Source organism: Acipenser ruthenus, chromosome 2, assembly GCF_902713425.1.
Source record: "Acipenser ruthenus chromosome 2, fAciRut3.2 maternal haplotype, whole genome shotgun sequence".
In the NCBI taxonomy this organism is placed as follows: domain Eukaryota; kingdom Metazoa; phylum Chordata; class Actinopteri; order Acipenseriformes; family Acipenseridae; genus Acipenser; species Acipenser ruthenus.
Window position 1 is genome coordinate 10,246,830 of NC_081190.1, and position 21,679 is coordinate 10,268,508.

At 40.3% G+C, this 21,679-nt stretch overlaps 1 protein-coding gene across 2 annotated transcripts in view; it reads right to left on the reverse strand.

Annotated features, from left to right (window-relative positions):
* Nucleotides 1-803: 803 nt before the first annotated feature.
* The window catches only part of LOC117963072 (uncharacterized), a 104,919-nt gene continuing 84,043 nt past the window's right edge, over nt 804-21,679 (reverse strand). Inside the window, exons 7-10 of one of the 2 annotated variants that reach the window (XM_058988866.1) lie at nt 11,697-11,855; nt 9,309-9,456; nt 7,110-7,244; nt 804-2,364 (exon numbers count right to left, since the gene is read on the reverse strand). In XM_058988866.1, the coding sequence (XP_058844849.1) occupies nt 1,856-2,364; nt 7,110-7,244; nt 9,309-9,456; nt 11,697-11,855 (951 nt within the window). In that variant the 3' untranslated portion in view covers nt 804-1,855. The remainder of the gene's footprint in view (nt 2,365-7,109; nt 7,245-9,308; nt 9,457-11,696; nt 11,856-21,679) is intronic. The other variant, XM_058988863.1, reaches the window with a different exon arrangement.

The window sequence follows — 21,679 nt, forward strand, 5'->3', positions numbered from 1 at the left end:
TTTGTATCTGTTTTTAAAAAGAGTTTTGTAGAATTGTGCACTACATATGTAAGTACATAACTGTATCAGAAAAGGGTTAGGTTTAGAGTTAGGGTTAGGTGGGTTAGGGTAAGGTTTTGAGTTAGGGACAGGGTTAGGGTTATATCATGCAAAAATACGTACACATTAAGTACACTATAACTATGCATTATAACTCTGTAATTATATGTACGTACACATGTATTTACTAAGTAACTACTATGTAAAACACAGTAATTAGAGACATCATGTAAAGTGTTACCTAAAATAGTATTGTCTCTGACAGGGAACCTACATGATTTAAAAGAATAAAGTTTATATTTTGATGGCTGAATTCTCTAATGAGTATCTATAGTTTTACTGAGTCCATTTGGCGGTAGTAAAAGATCGTGCCACGGAGTCTTAGGGCTGTGATCTTTAGTTTGGAACACTGTCAACTAACAGTCTTGCTGCTTCTATTCAGGAATCCCTCAATAGACAGTTCAAACTGTGGTATTCCTAAACATATACTAATCACAGTCTTTGTGAGTCTTCATTGTTTATCTGTGTATGCTGCAGGTGACTGTCAAAACATCAGCCAATGTCCCCACACCTGCAAGGTCAAAGGGCAAATTTGTTTCTGTGTAACTTCCATTCATAAAACGACTATGCAATACAATGGATTTCAAAACATTTAATCTGATTGCAATGAATCCTAAAACACCCATCAAATGAAAGGTGTGTTCTCATCACCTCAACACAGTGAGTGTTGACAGGGATCTTTGAAACTATGGAGGCTGTGTGGTCCAGTGGTTAAAAAAATGGGCTTGTAACCAGGAGGTCCCTGGTTCAAATCCCACCTCGGCCACTGATTCATTGTGTGACCCTTAGCAAGTCACTTAACCTCCTTGTGCTCCGTCTTTTGGGTGAGACGTAATTGTAAGTGACTCTGCAGCTGATGCATAGTTCACACACCCTAGTCTCTGTAAGTCACCTTGGATAAAGGCGTCTGCTAAATAAACAAATAATAATAACTATGAAAGGGTGATTGATGCTCACAACGCTTTACAGTAGTTATTTAAAGCTTTGTATGAATTCTATGTATAAAACATTTATGGACTTAGAAACTAACAACATTTTCAGTAATACCCCATCCAGAATTTATTTACAGTAAACAGTGAAGTCAAAGCTTGATATTATAAACACAGGAATGTGTTAATGTGACACATGCCCACAGAACATTTCATATACAATTATCTAAATGTGTACAATCTACACAAAAAATTAATTAAATGAGTTTTCAATAAAGTACTTTATTGTAGAAATATACAGTCATTTGGTTTAGCAATTAAACAATCAGTGCCTGTGCCTTTATGTTTGTATGAGAATCTGAACCTTAAGAGATTTCTTAAAGTAAATGAACGCATGCTACAGACAAACCACACCTTTAAAACATGAAAGCTGCTTGCAGTTCATCTCATGACTCAATTGCTACAAATAATCAACTGCAAAAAGGCTCCTGCGTTTTTTATTTAGCTTTTAAAAATAGATTTTGTTTTTAATATGACAAGTTCCTTTAGTTCTCCTCTACCACCCAAAAAATCGGTGAGCGCACTGCTGCAGCACTAGAAGCTGATATAAATAGATGTGCACTTTGCCTGACACCAGAAAGACACAGTTCCCAAGTGCTTTTCATTTCCTTAGGAAGCAGTACACTCACAGCTTGGATAGTTATTTCAGTTAGCGCTTAACCTGGGAGCTCTCCCTGTTTTACTTCTCTGCTTGTCATTGTTCCACTTAAAGGCAGGTAGTGACTGACTTCTGAGTCATGAGTTCCTGTCTCTCTCCCTCTCTGCCCCTAAGTTTGCCAAGAAGGTCTCACAGGCACCTTTACACTTTTGCTCCTGAGTGGGCTCTTTCCCCTGTTGTGATTGGGTGACCTCTGAGCAGTCTGTAGGTGGTGGGAGGAGCCTTCCTCTAACGTAGGAGCCGTGACATCAACCGATAAAGCTTTCTTGAGAATGTTGTGTTTGGGTTGAAGCAGAGCTGCATGGGTGGCCCCCCTACCAGCAGATGTTGCCAGCAGTGCAGCTTTTTTGTTCTCAGTAGGATTTTTCGTTCTCACTTGGCCTCCTTCCCCTCCCTCAGCGCTCCCGGACTCAGACTTTTGGGAGTGCTGGCTGAAGCCTTTGCCCTTTTCTTTGCGTTCCTTCTCCAGAGAACGCAGGCTCTCCCAAGCTTGCTCATACTCAGCTTTCAACGATTCCAGCTCACGAGATGCCCTGTCCCTCTTCTCTGCACAGTCTATCAGCAGCTGTTCTAGGGAGTGGAAGAACTCCTTCCCAAACCGTGAGAGGGCCTCATCTCCTGCAAGAGGAAAAACAGACAGGACCTCGGGTTAGGGACAGTCTGCAATACACTGAGCTGAGGTTCCACAATGTGAGAGGCTTGAATGGGAAATAAGAGTAACCATGTCACAGTGCTTTCCATCTAAATACATCCAACATGCTGTATTAGAGGTGCTGAGCTGTTATTGTGTGAAAGCTGGGACCTCAGTCATTCCTTACTTTACATTACTTTCTAAATTGCTCACCCAGCAAGAGCCCTTTTGAAAAAGCAGCATCTTATTTCCATCTCCTGTTTCTGCACAATTTGTACAGCTGGGAAAAGTGAATCACATGAAGAAGGTTTAGAGACTGCAGCTAAGTTTAGATTCTAACTCTCCTGGCTCTTAGCTTTTACTCAAACCATCAGAACAAACTGCAAAGGTCACAAGAGATAACACATGGGCCAAAACCTTAATCCCCTCACCAAAAAAGGCCTAATAATATTTCCAACCCAGGAAATGGTAACATTCTTGTGTGCCAACAAGCTCCTCTGTGTGAATAAACTTAAAGTCGTAATTGCAACATACAGTTCACATTGAGATGGGAGAGCAGTGGAGATTTACGAGGAGACATTTTTGTGTTTTAAAGTTTTAAAGGAGGGAAGTGTGAAACAAAAACACATATAAATCAAAGCTGTCTTCTGACGTGGCTTAGAATGTTGGAATGTGCTTGGAATGCCGTAAATCTTCCTCATGTATGGGTTCACCTGGTTCTCATCAGAATACCTTCATCAAACATTGACTGTCTGCCTGCTCAGAGGAGGCTTCCATCTGCAAATCCTGAGGATTACCTGGCCCATGGAAGCCAAGGGGTTCATGCCAGGCTGAAGGAAGCGACAGGTGCTTGCATGTTTGGTGTGTCTTAAGTGTTGTGGAGCAGGTGTGAAATATTCACAGGGACAGATTCTGCCTGCAGATAGACAGGTTGAGAGACAGATATACTGACAGACACACTGATACAGAAAACAAGACAGATCAGCAGTGGAGTTGTTAAAAGATACTTTAGATAGACACCCCTACAGAAAGACAAAGAACAAAGGGATCTATATTCATTGAGTTTGATGTCTTTCTTTTTGGATGGATCTAGATGTTGCTAGGAGAAAAATGGAACATTATACAGTAGATAGGCAGGTATCAAGGAACTTAAATGAGATGATGTTTCTTGGAGATAAAATGTGAAGGTAGATAACTACATTATAAAGGTTGATTGCCAAGGTTAAGAAGAACAGGTCATGTTAGGTTTACCAGAGGACCAGAAACACAGCTCATTGAGGTTTTCAAAAACATCTGCAGCCCAGGTTCTGTAGACTTCATAGTCCAGTACAGATATAACACCCACTGTTAATAATATGGCAGCTTTCTTGGTCCTGATATGTAATGCCAGAGGATACCTCTAAGCCCATTGTATAAATATTTAGGATAATTTTAGTAACAGTGGAAGGTACCAGAACTGGAGACGGACAGCTTATATTAATCTACACAGCATGTGAAATAAGACTCCGCCGCAGTGAAAGCTTCTTACTCACAGGCTTGCCAGCACAGCCACAGCCCTGGTCTGGAGAGACCACACACTGAGCCGGTGGCTCGGGCCAACGCCTGGCCTCTCCATTTATACTGCCAAGAAATATATTCCATAGATTATGGTAATGTGATGTCGGTCATTGCCACTAGAAACTGGGGTTGGACGAGGAGGTTCTTTGTAGTTTCTTTCAAGTGTTCTTGCGTGTGATAAGCAAACACCCTGAAAGTAATTCCTGGCATAAACAAAGGAATTTATAAAACGTTATGGAAATGCATTTATTTAAGAACACTTTAACAGCGATATCCTGTTCACATTCATCCAGTTGTTTTATATTTTTAATGAATACTTATTGTGAAGTCCATTGGGAATTTAGCTACAGCAGAACTACAAGTCATTGAACTTGATGTCATTTTACTTTGTATGGATGTAGATGGATCTATGGATGTAGATGGATCTACTGTATATGTCACTGAATACTAAGTACCTCTCTGCACACAAAAAAAATAGTTGACATCCTTAAGTCTCTGTTTTATCTTTTTTTTTTTACATCTAAATTGGCTCGCCTCAGATTAGTAGTGGTTTCTCTGCATGCTGTGTGAGTTATCAGAGGAGTTAATGTTTTTGTCGTATTTTACAAGGTAGCCAGGACACCCAGCTACTGTGTTCTCTCCAATACTACCATAGGTTATTGAGTGCCCACACAGTACACAGAACCTATAGTTTAACATTTCATCTGAAGAAGTCTGATAGCATCCTAAACCATCCTATTGTCTCTTATTATTAAGATGAAAAGTAACACAGTATCTGTTGCTACACTTTGTGAGAAGATGAAAAGAGCTTTGATCCTGGCGAAAAAGAAACAGGGACCTGGACAAATGCATCAGACTATTGTGAGGTTTGGGATAAAAGCTGAAGAGGATGCAGAGGTTGGGATGTGTAGTGGTTTACAAGGAACGAAGACTCCAGTCTGTACAGATCAAAATTCATCCTACTATTGTACTAATGAAGACAACATGGGGCCTTCTTGCACAATGGTATTTATTTAGCAGTGCATAGATCGTTATGATAATCACAGTGCACAGTTTGATATATAAATTACAGCCAATAATGTGTGAATTAGTGATCATTAATGCATATTTTATTCATCTTTTATCTTCAATTTACTAAAAAATCAAAAATGTATGTCAGGCTTCTTTTTGTGCACCAGATGCCTGCTTGACCAGCCCCCCTTTCCAGTAGGCATCAGTGGTCATAGTGTTCAATCTACTGGTGGGGCATCATGTTAGCCAAAACCTTTTCATCTCAGAGGCTGAGATTCCCCTGGGTCGTCAAGACAGGTTTTTACTCATCATCAAGTGCTGGAGTTCAGCCAAACCTCCCCTTTTCATCTACGAGGGCTCAGATTCAAACCCCTCCAGGCCTGAAGACAGCTGCTTCCAGGGGAGACCGGCCTCGGGCATGTATCCGTTCACCAGCAATAGCGAATCATATTTGGCTCATTAATCTCTACAATATGTGTCTCTGCAAGTGAAGTATCCTGTTTAACATTCTTTAGTGTTCTGTTTTGTTATTGCATTATGCCAGTTATATCTATTACATACAAGTGAAATCAAAATGGTTTTATATCAAAAGAATAAAAGAAAGGTAAGATAAACCCTGAGTGGTTTTAGTTAGTTTGTTCATGATAAGTGTGACAGAAACAGACTGATTCTTGGTGGTAAATCTCCCTCCCGACCTGTGAGGGTGCTAAAAAAGGGAACAGAGTACCCTGGACTGGATGGCCTGACAATTCATTCTCTGGGTTAAAAGGAAGTCGGTCATCTAGAAAGGGGGCGGAGCTCCGGTCACTAAATCATCAACCCGGAAGGGAAACGATGTGGCAGCGGGGATTGGAGGAGCGGTTGCAATCGTTAACCAAGGGGTCATGAGTGATGGTACAAATAGGGGACGGAGCGACGTGATCTGTTCCTTTGTTTATGGTTAAGGAACGACCCAGAAGGACCAGTATTTGTGATCATATCATGAGTGTTTGGTTTGTTTGTCTCTAATTGTTACTTGTTATTATTAGTAGATGGCTAACACGTTCCAGAGCTGTCACCAGAGGCCAGCACTAACCCGGACATCACTGCACCTGTAGTGCTGTAGTGTTTGTATATTGTGGATGTAATAACTGTGTTTATTATTTGGGACTGCAAACCTGTTTTACAGAACAGTGCAATACACATTGCTGTGTATTGCCTGGGATTATTGTTTTAAGGTCACCAGACCTGGATTACAAAATAAATCATTTTCTGATTGGATTATCACTGTCTGTCTTTTCCTTGCGCACCGCATCACTCCTACACCTGTACCCTGCAAACCACTTTGCCACACAGGTTATATAAACCAGTTTTAACTAGTTTTAGTTAGTTTGTTCATGACAGGTTATATAAACCAGAGTGGTTTTAGTTAGTTTGTTCATGACAGGTTACGTACTACATTTTTTGGTACTGAATAATTGTCTAAACAAGGGCAGCACATTTAATGAATCCTAACAACTAAAAAGATCTTAAAGTAACTGCTCTGAAAATATCTTCACACTCGTACTACATATCCTACAAGCAGCTGTGGTCAAACTGTATGCTCTTAAAATCATTAATGACATGGTTAATAAAGGACAAATGAAGTTGTTTCATCTTTATAGAGCTGCCTGTGGGTAGTTTCATATTTGCAAACATGAACACACCTATCGCCTCCCTCTTATTTTTCCATGTGTATAGAATGCTATGTGGGCCCACTTGTGCATCTTCAAACAATATGATGTTTGAATATTGATCACATCTCTAATGCTAAACAACAGACTGAAGACTGGAGTTGTTTAAAGATGGTGCTTTACATTTGAAAATAGGAAAAATGACCTCAAAATGAGCAGAACTACACAGTATTTGATACATATGGAGAACAAAAATATGCATTAGACAAATGTACCCACATCAGTTCTATTAAAGGTGAAACAATTTTATATTTCATTTTTGGATATTACTTTTAGGAATAATTCCTAACACACCTTTGTCCTTTTGCTTGGGTCATTTTTTTTCCAATTACTCTGGGTAAAACATAATAATCAGCTACTGTAAGTTGACTTTTTCTAAAGGGAAGCACTCTATGTGAGAGCTGCATGTTGAATAAGATAAAAGCCTCCCTGTGTTGTCTTTCTTTGCTCACCTTGGTTCTGTGATGGCTTCAGAGCCTCCACTGCCTCCTGGATCTGCTCAGAGCTGTTTTTAAAGACTGTCAGAAAATCCCGCAGAGCACTTTCTGAAGCTGTTGTTTTCAGGCTGCTATAACATGAAAGCACCTCTGCAAGAAAGCGAGGAGGCCAGCGTTTTAGGAGTTGCTTCAAAAACCTGTATGAATGTATTCATTGTGTTTTTCAGAAATGGAAACAGTTTTATTGTTTTTATTTTACTGTTGCCATTTGTGATTTAAACATCACATTTCTGCATATTTTCCAGTACAAAGGGTAACAACTGTGGTGTTAACATGTTGCTTGCTTTATTATTTGACAAGATTAGCGTAATAACCTAGCGTAAAGCGTAAAGGCCAGTTTCAGACGGATTCTCCAAGGTGTGCCAAAGTCAATTGAAATTAAGTACGCGTTAGAGCCACACTTCATTAAATTTGTCTTAAATAAAATCGCATCGGAGACAAATGATGACATATGGTTATTATAAAGAAAAACTCTGTTATTTGAGAACAGTAGGTCTACACAGCGCAGTTTGCTCGTGTCAAACAAATACACAGCTAAACCAGTTTTAATCACATTTAACCATCATTTATGTCACCTTTATTGTAATAATAATAATAATAATAATAATAATAATAAATCTGAATTTAAAAGTTTTTCAATCTTTAGGGACTGTTTTTACCCATAAGAAGACCATGATCTATCCGCCGTACTACAATCTAGTCACCGGGGCTATCTCTGTTTTCAGAAGCCGTAGTGCTAAGGAAAGATCAGCGAGCAGATTCCCAAGGTAGCAGCTTGATTTTCGGTCAGTTAAGAAATAGAGCTCTGTGCTGCTGCTGGGAGTTGGGCTACGACACATTTTCTTACAGCTGCATTTCTATTAAGTTGAGGTACAAGAACACGAATCACAGCATCCCCATTTAGTTAAAAAGCCTGTCACTGACAATTACTGAAATAGTCATTGTATTGTTGTTTTATTTCTGTTTAGATTTGCCCAAATGTATAAGAGGATCAAAAAAAGTTGCTCAGATGAAACTAACAGAAGTCTGCATTCACATTAATATTTATGCAAACAAGGATTGATTTGCATGGTTTATTTATTTTAGTAATACGTATAAATTAATTAATTAATTAAAATGTAACACGTGTTTAGCTAAATCACAATACATGTAGTTCAAATTCAGTTTGTCTTAGGCCTATATTACTCAGGATTTTTTTTTTTTTTAAGACAATATTTAAATTCTTAAGAAGAAATTTAGGCCGATCATAAGAAAAATTGAAGAATTGAACTTAAGAACAATCTTAGGAAGATCTTAACTATTTTCTTACAGACTTTCTTAAGTTTTGTTTTAAGAAGACTTTCAAGAATACGACCCCTAGCTCGCTGCTCCTCCGTGGGCTCTGGCATGATTGATTAGCATTAACTGTTTAGCATGTCATTTAAATATCATTTGTGTACATTAGCATTAAGTGCAGCTTAATTCAGTTCACCGCTGGAGCTCCTTATGAAACCAAGGTGCACCAGATCCACTCGGAGCGGCAGAGGAAGGCGTGCTAGCGTCAAAAGAGCGTTGAGGCGAACTTAATTGTTTCAGGCAGCGCTCTACTAATGTACTTAATTGGGACTTAGTCAAAATGTTGTGCTTGAACTTGCTTGAGTTTGGCACGCCTCTAGAGCATCCGTCTGAAAATGACCGAACTCTACAACCCCAGGGGGAACTGCTTGTCTTGGTGGAAAAAGTGAGTAACTCTTTGTACTCTTTGAATTACATCACACTATCTGTTACTTTACAAAAATTGATCCATGTTCATTGAAATGAGAACAAGACTAATTCGTCTTCCAATAAAATAGATAAATATTACTTATTTGTCTTTATTGTATTTTCCCTTGAAAAAAATAAATGCAGACCTTGAAACACAGCTTGTTTGTGTGTGCAACAATATATCAGTGACATACATCTTTAATTAACAAAGTAAGACAGGGATTGTGCCAGTGGCTGTTTTGCAGTCGCCAATGTTTACTTTTTCGATCCAGTGAATCCAGAACAATGAATTACCAATGGCAGTGATGTATATAATATATGTTCTATATAGCTAAACTCTTGTGAAGCAGCGATCATGCTTCAGCTGACAAATCTTGTTTGTCTTCCTGACGCACGTCTCCACTGACTGACCTTGCAAAGGGGCACACAGAGTCTCTGCTACGTTCTCCTGGAAAACCTGGTAGGCTTGCCTGAACCCCTGGATAAGTGCTTCAGTGTATTGGATCTGGAGGTTGTACAGGGACCTGTGGAACTCCAACTCTGCCTGTAAAGCTTCCACCTGGTTTGCAAATAAAAGACAGCAGAGCTTACTTGTCACATGCATGTTCAGATAACCATTACGTTTCCATTTGACTAGGGCAAAAGTAAATCATTTATTTAACATCTCTACAAGTACAGGTACAAATATGCTGAATATGTTATAGAATATAAATTGAACAAAATATAATTTTTAGTGCCTAAACAGGCCTGAAGAGTTGGTTAGATACAATCTTCTTTGAGAACAGGCACTGACAGGCCAGAAAAGCTGATCAGCATAACATACATCTAAAATAGAACAGAAATAAATTGCGGACTGTTAAACGGGACTTTAGACTTAGACATGTCAAATTTGTAAATATTGTGTTTGGGCATCATGCTAGTATAGTTAAAACAACGAGTTAAATTACTGAACGTTTCCGATTCAGCCCCTAGCTGCGCCGGGTATCAGGCTGATAAGCTTTTCTGCCCTGAGGTGACGTGACAGTGCTGCTAGGCTTCGATGGTAACTTTCACTCAGTACATTCAATAGGGAAGATGAGGTCCAGTAATAATAAATGCAAATCGCTTCAAAACACAAGACAAATAATACATAATAACTAAAAGCAATAATGTGTGTGTGTGTCTGTGTGTGAGCTGCACCTTGAATCCATGTCCTCCTACACAGCATTCTAGCTCTGCAACCACTGCAGCTCCTCACAAATATAAGATGAGACAGGAATACAAATGCATCTCTCAATCCTGAAAGTCTCTCTGGGGCACTTTACTCATACCTTCTCATCCTGCATTCTTATCAGTACAAAACCTAAAAAGCATCCTGATTAACAAACAGACAATGAACCTCACTGTATGAAAGCAAAACAACACCAAAATAAACCTGACTGATGTCAGCATCACTGTGAAAAAATATAATGCTTGGGGCTTTCGTAAACAAAGATAAAAGGGAATAAGTTTCTCGATGAGGCTTTATGCAAATACTTGGAAACCGGCTTGAGTGAAATGATACATTTTGAAGGTCATTTACATAGGCTTGTTTTGAATTTTTAAGTCTTGAATCTGCAGTCCTTAAAAACACATTACTGTAATACCCCATAGCTCATAGGCTGAGAGAGTCAGAGCGACAAAAGTGTTGCTCATTAATCAAGAGCACTTATCTATGGAAGCCTCTGTTTATTATTAATGAGTACTGTCCTCTCAGAATGCTACAGCACAGCTCTTACCTGGAATGGAAGCCTTTGATAACCTCCTGGAGTAAAGCAATAGAAGAACACTCAGCCCCCTTTGTCCATCACAGATAAACTGCATGGTTTTCAGAATGGCTTTTAAAGCACCAATTATCACCTACTTGTTTCAGATATCTGTAAATGTATTTCAATCTGTATTTTATTCTAATGCAATGCATTTAGTCAACATTAGTTGGCTACCAACAGAGCAAACTTACTACAACTTCTGAGATATTTTATACAACAGTGTGTTTTGTTGGTTGTACCATCAACATTTAAATGTTCAGCTGGCACTAGAAAAGTAATAAAACACTATTGCTCTAGTCACGAAAACCGGCTACAATATGAGTCTGAATGTTGTATTTTATTTGAGGGTGAATGTTGTTTTTTATTCTACCTGCCCTATACAATTACCCAGAAAGTGAAAAGTGATTAAAAAATAAATAAATAAATACGTCGGAGAATGAAACACGGCTATGATAATACAAATGCATAATTGAATCTGCAGTGCTGTAACTCGTGCTCAGTTTATGAAAATGTAGAAATGATCGCTTTTAGTGCATTTTCTTCATGAATAGAAGAGTGCATTTTCTTCATTAATAGCACCCTGGGAGCTGGCGCATTAAAATGTGAAGCAAAGGAGAGTAAACACACACACACACGCCCTACTTGTACTAAAGTGAATTTCATCGTTTCCACTCTGATACGTTCCATACAATCTCAGCAGCAGTAGTCTATTAATATTTACCTGGATTAGCTGCCTGTTGGTGGAAAAATCCTTTTACAGTACTTTCAAGCTCCACTTACCCAGAACAAATTACCTCAAGAGAATGTGCATCAAATTCTTAAAGAACAAGCTATTTTTTGTTTCATTTTTATATCTTTCCAAAAAAATGTCTAACAATTATTTGTTTTAAATCTCAGTACAGTACATTATGAAGAATATTATAACATTGTAATTACAAAATAAGATACAAACATTTGCGTTCTGTGTTTGTAAGACTCAGTGCTTTTACCCAGACCTTCTGATTTGTCCCACCTGCTGCAATGCCTTCAGCCGGGAGTAATCTGCGGTTTTAACCAGGGCCTCAGCAGCTCTCCTCGCCCGCTGCTGAGGGGCCCCTTTGGGGAGGGCAGGCAGCACTGAAAGCACATTCTCTGTAGTCAGTTCCTGGCTCACCCGCTGCTCCACTCTCGCCTGCAAAACATCCACACAGTCACGCTGTGAGCATCCAAGAGTGCGTTTTCTTCATTAATAGAAGAGTGCGTTTTCTTCATTAATAGCACCCTGGGAGCTGGTGCATTAAAATGTGAAGCAAAGGAGAGTAAACACACACACACAGAGCACAGGTGGGAAGACATACATCACACACTGAAAGTTATAAATAATGTACCCAACTATAATGGAAGGGAGGTGCTTGACAGCTAAACTCGTTGTTTTATTTGACTGGGCTGCTGCAACACTTGAAGTTATTGTTACTGCTTATATCCCTGTATCCGTCAGGGCAGGAATTTCACAGGCAGCTGCAATGCAAGCTTCCCCGCTGAAGCTCCAATGTGTGTTGACTGTCTTGGAAGGACCACCATGTAAGTGGAGGAGAAAGCTCATTCCAGGCCTTGGCCACAACTCTATGTAGAACAACCAGCTATAATCCCACCAGACACTGGGCTACGGTTACCCAAACCTATTCTATACAGGTCATCAAAATATATCATATTTGCTTCTGACTGACGGTGCAAAATTCATCAGTATTAGCACATCAATACACACAGTTGTGTAAATGTATACTCATACTAACATTTCATGAATGTGACCCATGCTACACTATATTTTGCTCCAGTGGAATATCTGCACCACAGTGAAGGAAATAATGTTTAAAAACTAGTTGTATTTAGAGCTATGGCCAAAAGTTTTGCATGACCCTGGAGCATATCTCATTTTGTTTCATAAAGTCGAATAAAACCTGCTGAATAATGTTACGTTGGCATATTAAATTACATACCGCTTTGTAGTTTTCCATATACTTAACCAAAATTGTGACATTTCGAAATGTAACATGAAATACTGTACTACTATTATGGCTTCCAGTTGACTTTTGCGATACCATTTTGTAGTTTCTTAAATTATGTGATGTTAAATAAAATATCTAAATTATGTTCATTGAAATTTTTGAAAATGAGGCCAGACACAACATAGAATGTATGATACTATTAAGGTAATGAGTGATGTGTTTATTCACGAGATGACATTCTTAAGAGATATAAGTGTATTGTAGTTTTTCTAAAGAGGACTTTTTAGGCTGATACGAAGATTGGTTGTGGGCCAGCAAACATAAATCATAAATAAAGTCAGTTTGTAGGGGAAAGGGCTAAGCACTGGCAGAGTGCACAGTCTTCACATGTTTGGAGGAGGAGAAGAGAAAGCTTAAACAGTTCAAGAGAGTGATCAGTACCTGTGAAATATACAAGGAAGGTTAAAGGTTAAAAGCCTTTTCCCTCATTGTTTACAATTAACAGTGTAATATATTTGTTACAAGCTTGTGAATTATTAGACACAGACGCATAAACACCATCCATTGTCCTGACAAAATGAAATGCTGCACAAGCTCACTTTCCCCTTGAGGTTCCAGAGAGGGGAACATGCAATACAGTCAAACCTTTGATGCAGGATTTTCCTAATGGAACTTTCAAATAGTTCAGTGATGATTTCACTGATTTCACAGGAACCGTGAATGGAGGAGGGGGAGGGGGCGTCTCTTGTTCAATTTGCTAATCAGGTAGGGCATGGGAAAGCATGCCTGTTTTAGATGTATTTGGATTTGCACTCACAGAACTGTAGTGTATGGAACATTTTACATTACACTTTTATACTAATTCTAAAGGCAATGCGATTGTTTGAAGCTCAAAACTAGTTTCCAATGCCACCAAGGTTAAATATAAAGCACCAAACAAGAACACTGTGAAATAGTTACAAATAACACCTGCACATTTTCTTGGGAGCCCTGGGACTGATTTCACTGGACACCAGAGTCGCTGGGCATTGGGAACACACACAGTTTGAGTGGCTTGTTTCTGCAGTCTCATTACATGAGGGTGTGACATGGCCCATCTGCTTCCAACGGTTTTTACACTCGGTACAAACTCCCAGCTGGATCAACTGGAGTTCAGGACTTAATTACGGTATTGTCAGGGTTTGATCCCTCTACCTTCCAAGCAAACACGTGATATTGTGCGCCTGTTCTTTGAGAATACTTTGAGTTTTGCTCATGTGTAAGTCAAGACCAATCTGAGCTCCCCTTGCATGTGAACCTGCACACTGCACTCCATGTCCTTGCACTGCTGTCTCCCCTGGGGTGTCTTTATGGCCACCTGGATTTCGTCTCTGCTTGTTTACACATGCTCAGCCACTCTGTTTAGCTGTGTGCCAATTAGGTGCAAATTAATTGGTGGCAGCTCACGTCAGGGTTCCGTAGTTCCTTTTCTCTGGCAAGACTTTGATCCTTCTTGACAGAATAGGTGTCTATGTTGTGTCTAAACCCCTTCTTGGATGACAGCCAATTCATTAAAACAGAAAGAGTCACAGGCATGTTCTGCTCAGAAACATCAAGCTTGAAGATTTATAGCATTCTTTTTTAACTCTGTGCACTGCTGTGTATTGGGGGGGGGGGGGTGTACTGGTCTGTTTCTGTGCCAAATGTGTGAGTTGTTTGAATCAGATTTTAAATACAGATTCTTCAAACTGAGAAACCCTAGACAGTGGGGGCTTTCTCATGTTGGTAGAGAACAGACATTGATTTTCAGGCCAGTGCAGAAGGGAAAATGTACTAAAGCACCTCCCTCAAATGTGTCAAGGTTAGTAGCACAGCCATGTGTTTCAATTTCTGTAATAACAAGGCGCTTCAGATCAGAAACGAGGCTGTCCTGGGTAAATATCTGAGTATCAGAGTAAAGCTCCATTTACACCACTGCTTACGTAACAAGCAGAGACCTGGGTGCAAACTGGTGAGTGTCTCAAGCACGGTACAAAGGAGCCGTTACAGAGCTTGTAATCTCATCTCACTTGCAGGGAATTCATAACAGCAGTACATCACACAACACTGCCTGTTACACACCTTCTCATCTGAGCTTTCAGCTTTATTGTAATTAAACCCAAGGTAGATTAGAATTTTCCCTGTACAAAATAACGATTATGTTAAAGCCTATAATTCTCAACCTTACACCCTCTGAAAAAGTGACATTTCTCTGGATGTTATTAACATTAATATCATGCATCAGGCAAATGTAACAAAAGACAAGGTTGATCATTTAGCAGGCAATTCTCGCTGACAGTGATGCTTTTCTGAAAATATTTTGGGTGGAATTTTTCTTAAAAAGTTGTTTGTATGGGGGGGGGGGTTGCAGTTCTTAGGTTAGTCTTAGGTTTGAAGGGCATCTACTGTGTAATAGTGACCTCTATACTACAAACATGCATTTCTGAGATGATCTGTGAGGGTTATAATACATAAATAAGGACGGTGTAGAGAGACTGATCTCATCCCTTTCTTAATGCATGTAAATGAAAGACAAGGGTGAGGTTGTGTATCAGTGTATGCACCAGATGTAGCTGGACCCCTCCATTGTCTTCCCCCCACCCTGCCCAGCAGCTCTTTCAGAATAAAAGTGACCTGCTGGGACAGATGGAACTGAATCAGGTTCCACAATCCCAGCATCCCTCCCTGTCAATGTCATCCCAGCCTCCCTCCCTGTCAATGTCATTCCAGCCTCCCACCCTGTCAATGTCATCCCAGCCTCCCTCCCTGTCAATGTCATCCCAGCCTCCCTTCCTGTCAATGTCATCCCAGCCTCCCTCCCTGTCAATGTCATCCCAGCCTCCCTTCCTGTCAATGTCATTCCAGCCTCCCTCCCTGTCAATGTCATCCCAGCCTCCCTTCCTGTCAATGTCATCCCAGCCTCCCTCCCTGTCAATGTCATTCCAGCCTCCCACCCTGTCAATGTCATTCCAGCCTCCCTCCCTGTCAATGTCATCCCAGCCTCCCTTCCTGTCAATGTCATCCCAGCCTCCCTCCCTGTCAATGTCATCCCAGCATCCCTCCCTGTCAATGCCATCCCAGCCTCCCTGCCTATCAATGTCAATACCAGCATGAGGAATGATATAACATTGTACTTCAGGGAAGTAAACAAAGTCGAAGGAAATGCAAGCATCTGAATAGAAAATAGTAAGCTTGTTGTGCTCCAAAGTCTGAAACTGTTTTAAAAACTGACTCAATGTGGACCCCCGGGAGATGTTCTCATGTATATCAGACATCCCACATCACAATCACGATGAGCAAACTGCAGGCAATACAATCACAGTACCTATAGCGGTGGATCCACATTACTGACACATTTCACAAAGCTGTAAACTAAACTCACTGATTGGACACTGTAGAGTGGATTTACTTCAGAATGTAAATTGAACTCACTGATTGGACACTGTAAAATAGATTTACTTCAGAATGTAAATTGAACTCACTGATTGGACACTGTAGAATGGATTTACTTCAGAATGTAAATTGAACTCACTGATTGGACACTGTAGAATGGATTTACTTCCAATTGCACTCTTACACGACTATAGTAGCAGCATCAATGTATATAGCACTGTGGCAATGTGCCCCGCCCCTGTGTGCATTTGTGTGTTATGTGTTGTATGGTGTGTGTTAATGTTGGTGTATAGTCATTGGTACACGGGATATAAACGGGTCTGTGTTTCATGTGTATTTAAAAATGTATAATTGTATTTAGGCACGGGATTGCACATCACTGCACGTGCATTTAAAGTAAGTAATATGCGCGCACGAGGTTGCACATAATTAATTCAAGTGCTGGGATTCAATTGAATAATTAATTAGTAATTGAATCCCAGCACAACAGTATAAATAGCTGCACGTTTCATTCACTCGGGGTTGTGTGTTCAGGGCGAAGGAACGGGAGAGAGTGAGGAGATAAATTAATAGTGAACAATTGCTACGTGGTACGTGTTTGTTTAGTGTTCGTCCCTGTGTGTCAGTGTCTGTTCGTTTTGTTTATATATTTATTTTGGCGTAAGTGCCGTGTCCTGTTTTGTGTTTAAAACGTTTTTATTTTGCAATAAACCTTCTGAACGCTACCATTGCGTCTCAGTTTCACTCACCACTACTGTCTGTCTGTGTTTCTTCCGGGTCTGACGTGTCACCACTCAGCCAGCCTTGTGACAAGCACCTGCCATTGGAACTGTACAGAAAGTACAATAGATATATTGCACAGCAGGACCAGTGTCTTACTGTAATGTGGAAATGGAATTACAATGTTACTGAGGCTTTTACAGGACAAAGAAGATTACAGCCTAATGCTTTAGATCGCCTGTTTGATGCTTTCCTAAGACGCCTGTGAGTGCCAGTATAATTTCCAATAGCAATTTCCTGTTTACACTTCTTTACTATTTTATACTTATTGGCAACAAATAATATAAATACTATAATATAAACACTGTGCATCTCAATGCTGCTTTTATGCTTTTGCCAGCAGGATCAAATGTACAATTCTTAATAAACTCGTTCAAGAAAATGTGCTTCCATAACTATAAAAGCATATAATATAAGGTAGATAATGCATTTTTCATCAACATGTTTGTATTGGTTGTTCAAGTTCCCGTTAAAATGTTTAAAGAAGCTGCTGTCGGTATTTGTGATGGTAGTTTGTATTCTTTGACTGTTCTCACTGTTTTCCAGAGTACTCAAACCTTGCTGCTTGTCACAGATGCCCGCTATGAGAGAGGACACTGAGAAGCTGTGGCTCCCCCATCACCGCTGCCAATGCACACCTGCTCCTGGTTCAGAGCACAAGGGTTCACTCCCCATCGGGGCTATCTCAAGGCTTTGTTAAATCTGTCTCATAGATGTTTTTCTCTGTTCTATAAACATCATATCCTTACTCAAAGTCCTGCATTAAGGAGTCTATTCATTGGGTCTACTGTGCATGTTGTTTAAATCATTAAAACAGGGACCTTCCTGTTGTTTTACACCATTGATACACAAAGAGACACAATGCAAGTGACCACTGTTCAGATTCATGCCATAACCCCTTACCTATTTACTGTACTGCTTCATAAAGACAACATTCACCATCTCTTGTCTGCACCCCTGGTACCCATTTTAAGCACTGTTCCATGTTCTAAAATGTCCTCACATCTGCTACATATCAAATGTAATATACTAGAGCCTAGCATACTAGCAATATGCTACCAAGGCTAATAAATCAAAGGATTCTAGGAAAATATTTTTTTCATACTCACACATGTTTTTTTTCATTCTTAAGCTGACCTTTATCAAATCCATTTCAACAGAAAAAATAAAAATGATATACCATCAGGATGAACCCTGCATACTGTTATGATAGCAACAATTATTGGACTTGCCATGTATGGATGGTGTTACCTGTGAAAGTCAGAAGAAATCGCATTGATAAAAATCTTAATGACACACAGACAAAGGCACACAGGCACAAAACCAGAATGCCACTAAAAGGACACAAAGGGTGATAAGGGACCAAGGGAAATGGGAAACTACACGCCTGAATGAAATAGACAGAAAATTGGAAAGCCTTTTTTTTGTGAAGGTTTTTGTTTTGTTTTTTACAGACCTCCCTTTTTAGCGGCTTAGCTCTGTACCGAAGACATCCTGCTGCCATGTTGTGGTGAGCTAGAGACTGGGAAGACCCTTTCTATACTTGGCCGACTTGTGCAGCCCAAACAGTGCATCAACAATAATGAAGAAAACAGTGGACTGTTTGTATCTGCTTGCTATCCTGCAATATGTGTTCTTAGTCATCATTTATTACTGGTTCAGCATTCGTGGATACTTGGCAAGTTTAATAAAGTCACCAGCATATTGTACCTGGCGAGTATAAAAATTACCACTAGGATGCACTAGTAATCCCCATCACCACCACCACTCTAAAATAACTGAAACCAATTATTTTTTCTGGGATTTCAACACAACACAAACCTTAAGCTCAGCTGTTGTGCAGACAATAAGAGACAGTAAACTATGTAAACTATACTGTATTACCACAGTATCTGCAAATGCACCACTGCACAGTGTCATAGATAGTATTCCAGGCTCATAGTTGACTCCACTAGCATTACAACATGTATTTGTTTAATGAGTAGTATTGCTATGGTTTGATTCTTTTTGTAACATTAACCAATGCCTCATTAAAATAATTGTAGTACAGCACTTGTCTCATAATATGGCTAGCTTACCATGCATTTCATCCAAATGCAGGAGCCATGGTTAATGTCATCTGCCTATTCTGCTCACCAGAGAAATACATATAAAAGGCAAACCTGGTCTCAGTGGCACACAGCTAATAGGAAGGTTAGTGTAAATAAGTAAACAGAACAGATTGCTGAAGTATGCGCTTGTGACATGAACATACAGTGCAGAAGGACCCACAGGGGTTTATATTAATTAAAGTCTAGTGCACATTCAAATAGAACAATGCATATCAACAGAAGCCTGGAAGCATGCAGCTGGGGTGTTTCAATTTTATTGACGCAAGATGTGTGTTAATTCAGCAAAGCCCACTCAAAGGCTCAGTGCACTCCGGTGTGCCGGCAGTCTGAGCCACAGTGCTGCCTGATTGAAACTTGCTGGAGGCTTCAGCTTGTTATAGAAAGTTTTTAGATCTCAAGCATGCTACTGTAGCCTGGTCTTAACCTACATTATGTTACATGTTCCAAACACATTATTAATTTTATAGCTGGAGTAGACTTTTTATGTTTTTGTTTTACAGTCATAAACCAGAAGCATTGGGACAGACAAATACATGGAGAACGACCCATAGTGCATAAAGTACCTTACTTACTAAATATATTGCTGTCTGCTGCTGGGTGCTGTCATAGGGATGGAGTCTGTGGGTGTTGTCATAGGCATGGAGTCTGTGGGTGCTGTCATAGGCGTGGAGTCTGCAGGTGCTGTGGGTGCTGTCATAGGTGTGGAGTCTGTGGGTGCTGTCATAGGCGTGGAGTCTGTAGGTGCTGTGGGTGCTGTCATAGGCCTGGGGTCTGTGGGTGCTGTCATAGGCCTGGGGTCTGTGGGTGCTGTCATAGGCATGGAGTCTGTGGGTGCTGTCATAGACGTGGGGTCTGTGGGTGCTGTCATAGGCCTGGGGTCTGTGGGTGCTGTCATAGGGGTGGAGTCTGTGTGGGTGCTGTCATAGACGTGGAGTCTGTAGGTGCTGTGGGTGCTGTCATATGTGTGGAGTCTGTAGGTGCTGTGGGAACTGTCATAGGCCTGGGGTCTGTGGGTGCTGTCATAGGCATGGAGTCTGTGGGTGCTGTCATAGACGTGGGGTCTGTGGGTGCTGTCATAGGCGTGGAGTCTGTGGGTGCTGTAATAGGCATGGAGTCTGTAGGTGCTGTGGATGCTGTCATAGGCGTGGAGTCTGTGAGTGCTGTCATAGGCCTGGGGTCTGTGAGTGCTGTCATAGGCCTGGGGTCTGTGGGTGCTGTCATAGGCATGGAGTCTGTGAGTGCTGTCATAGGGGTGGAGTCTGTGGGTGCTGTGGGTGCTGTAGTACACTAGTGTTGAGCCCCTTAAAGAAGTGCAAACAAAGAGAGAACGATGCATCTGTAACTTTACATAGCAAAAATCACTGAGGGCTCTATTGTAATTATCTACACAGTGGTGCATCTAAATACTGCCTCCTTCATTCAGTATTTGTCATATTATTATATGTAAATATGTTATGTTAAGCGAGTTAACGATCATTCCCTGCCGCAAGACGGTTATAAGAAACCTTTTCTTGTTCCCCTTGATTGTGAAAACTGAACAATTGTTCCTTCTTTGATGACCACCCAAAAAGATTAATACACAGTTAAACAATCAAAACCACATCTAGATTCAAAACCACAATCAAACTTAACACACAACAAAAAAGTAGACAATACGAGAAAATCCAGCCTATAGAGAACACTGCTTGTACACTTGTGTCAGTATCCTAGCAACCCCTGCCGTACTCAAAATGGACAAAGGGCAGAGTTTTGCAAACAGTGATCGCATCAAGCTATATTTAAACCTCATTAAGCATGCATGCATTCTTTTTGAACAGGTCAGTCTGTTGTACACATATCAGCGTAGTTCCAGATCACAGAAGACATTAACCTGAATAATAACATCATATCAAGACATCATTTTCAAATGATCCTCTTTCAGTAATTATACAAACTTGGTTGCCATAAACACACAAAGAGTTTTGTTCCTATGCATTGAAAAGCATGGTCATGTCTCTCCCCTCCTATGTATAAGTATAGAGTCTAACTCCAGCTCCCGGTTAGTAGTACATTACACATGTATATGCACTTACAGAAAAGAAGCACAGATTGCAGAATCCGCTACCCTTACTCTTGTTTGAATTCAGATCAACACTACCTGACCATCAACTTATTTTCTTCTACTTTTTTTTTTTTTTTATCCTGATCCAGTGGTTAAAGAAAAGGGCTTGTAACCAGGAGGTCCCTGGTTCAAATCCTGGCTCACTCACTGACTCCAGTCACTTCACAGCCTTGTGCTTCGTCTTTCGGGTGAGACATTGTTGTAAGTGACGCTGCAGCTGGTGTATAGTTCACATACCCTAGTCTCTGTAAGTCACCTTGTATAAAGGTGTCTGCTAAATAAACAAATAATAATGACCATTTTGGAGATCTGGAAAGAGCAGGGGGTGAAGGTTATAGATAAATGGATTGAATACTGCTTAGCTGAGCAAAATGAAGAGCTATGGTCTGCCAGCTGACTCAGGGTTTAAAACTCTGCTAGATGAAAAGGGACACATCTAATTTGCTGATACGAGCCCCAAAGTATCCTATTTGAAGTTTTATTTATTGAAGTGAATGCATGTTCTATATAGAGGACTGCCGTAGGGAAGCCACAGCACTGATGAATGCCCTCCGGCTGCAAGGGACACAGCTGCTATTGTGTTCTATCCATTTTAATGGCAGGTACC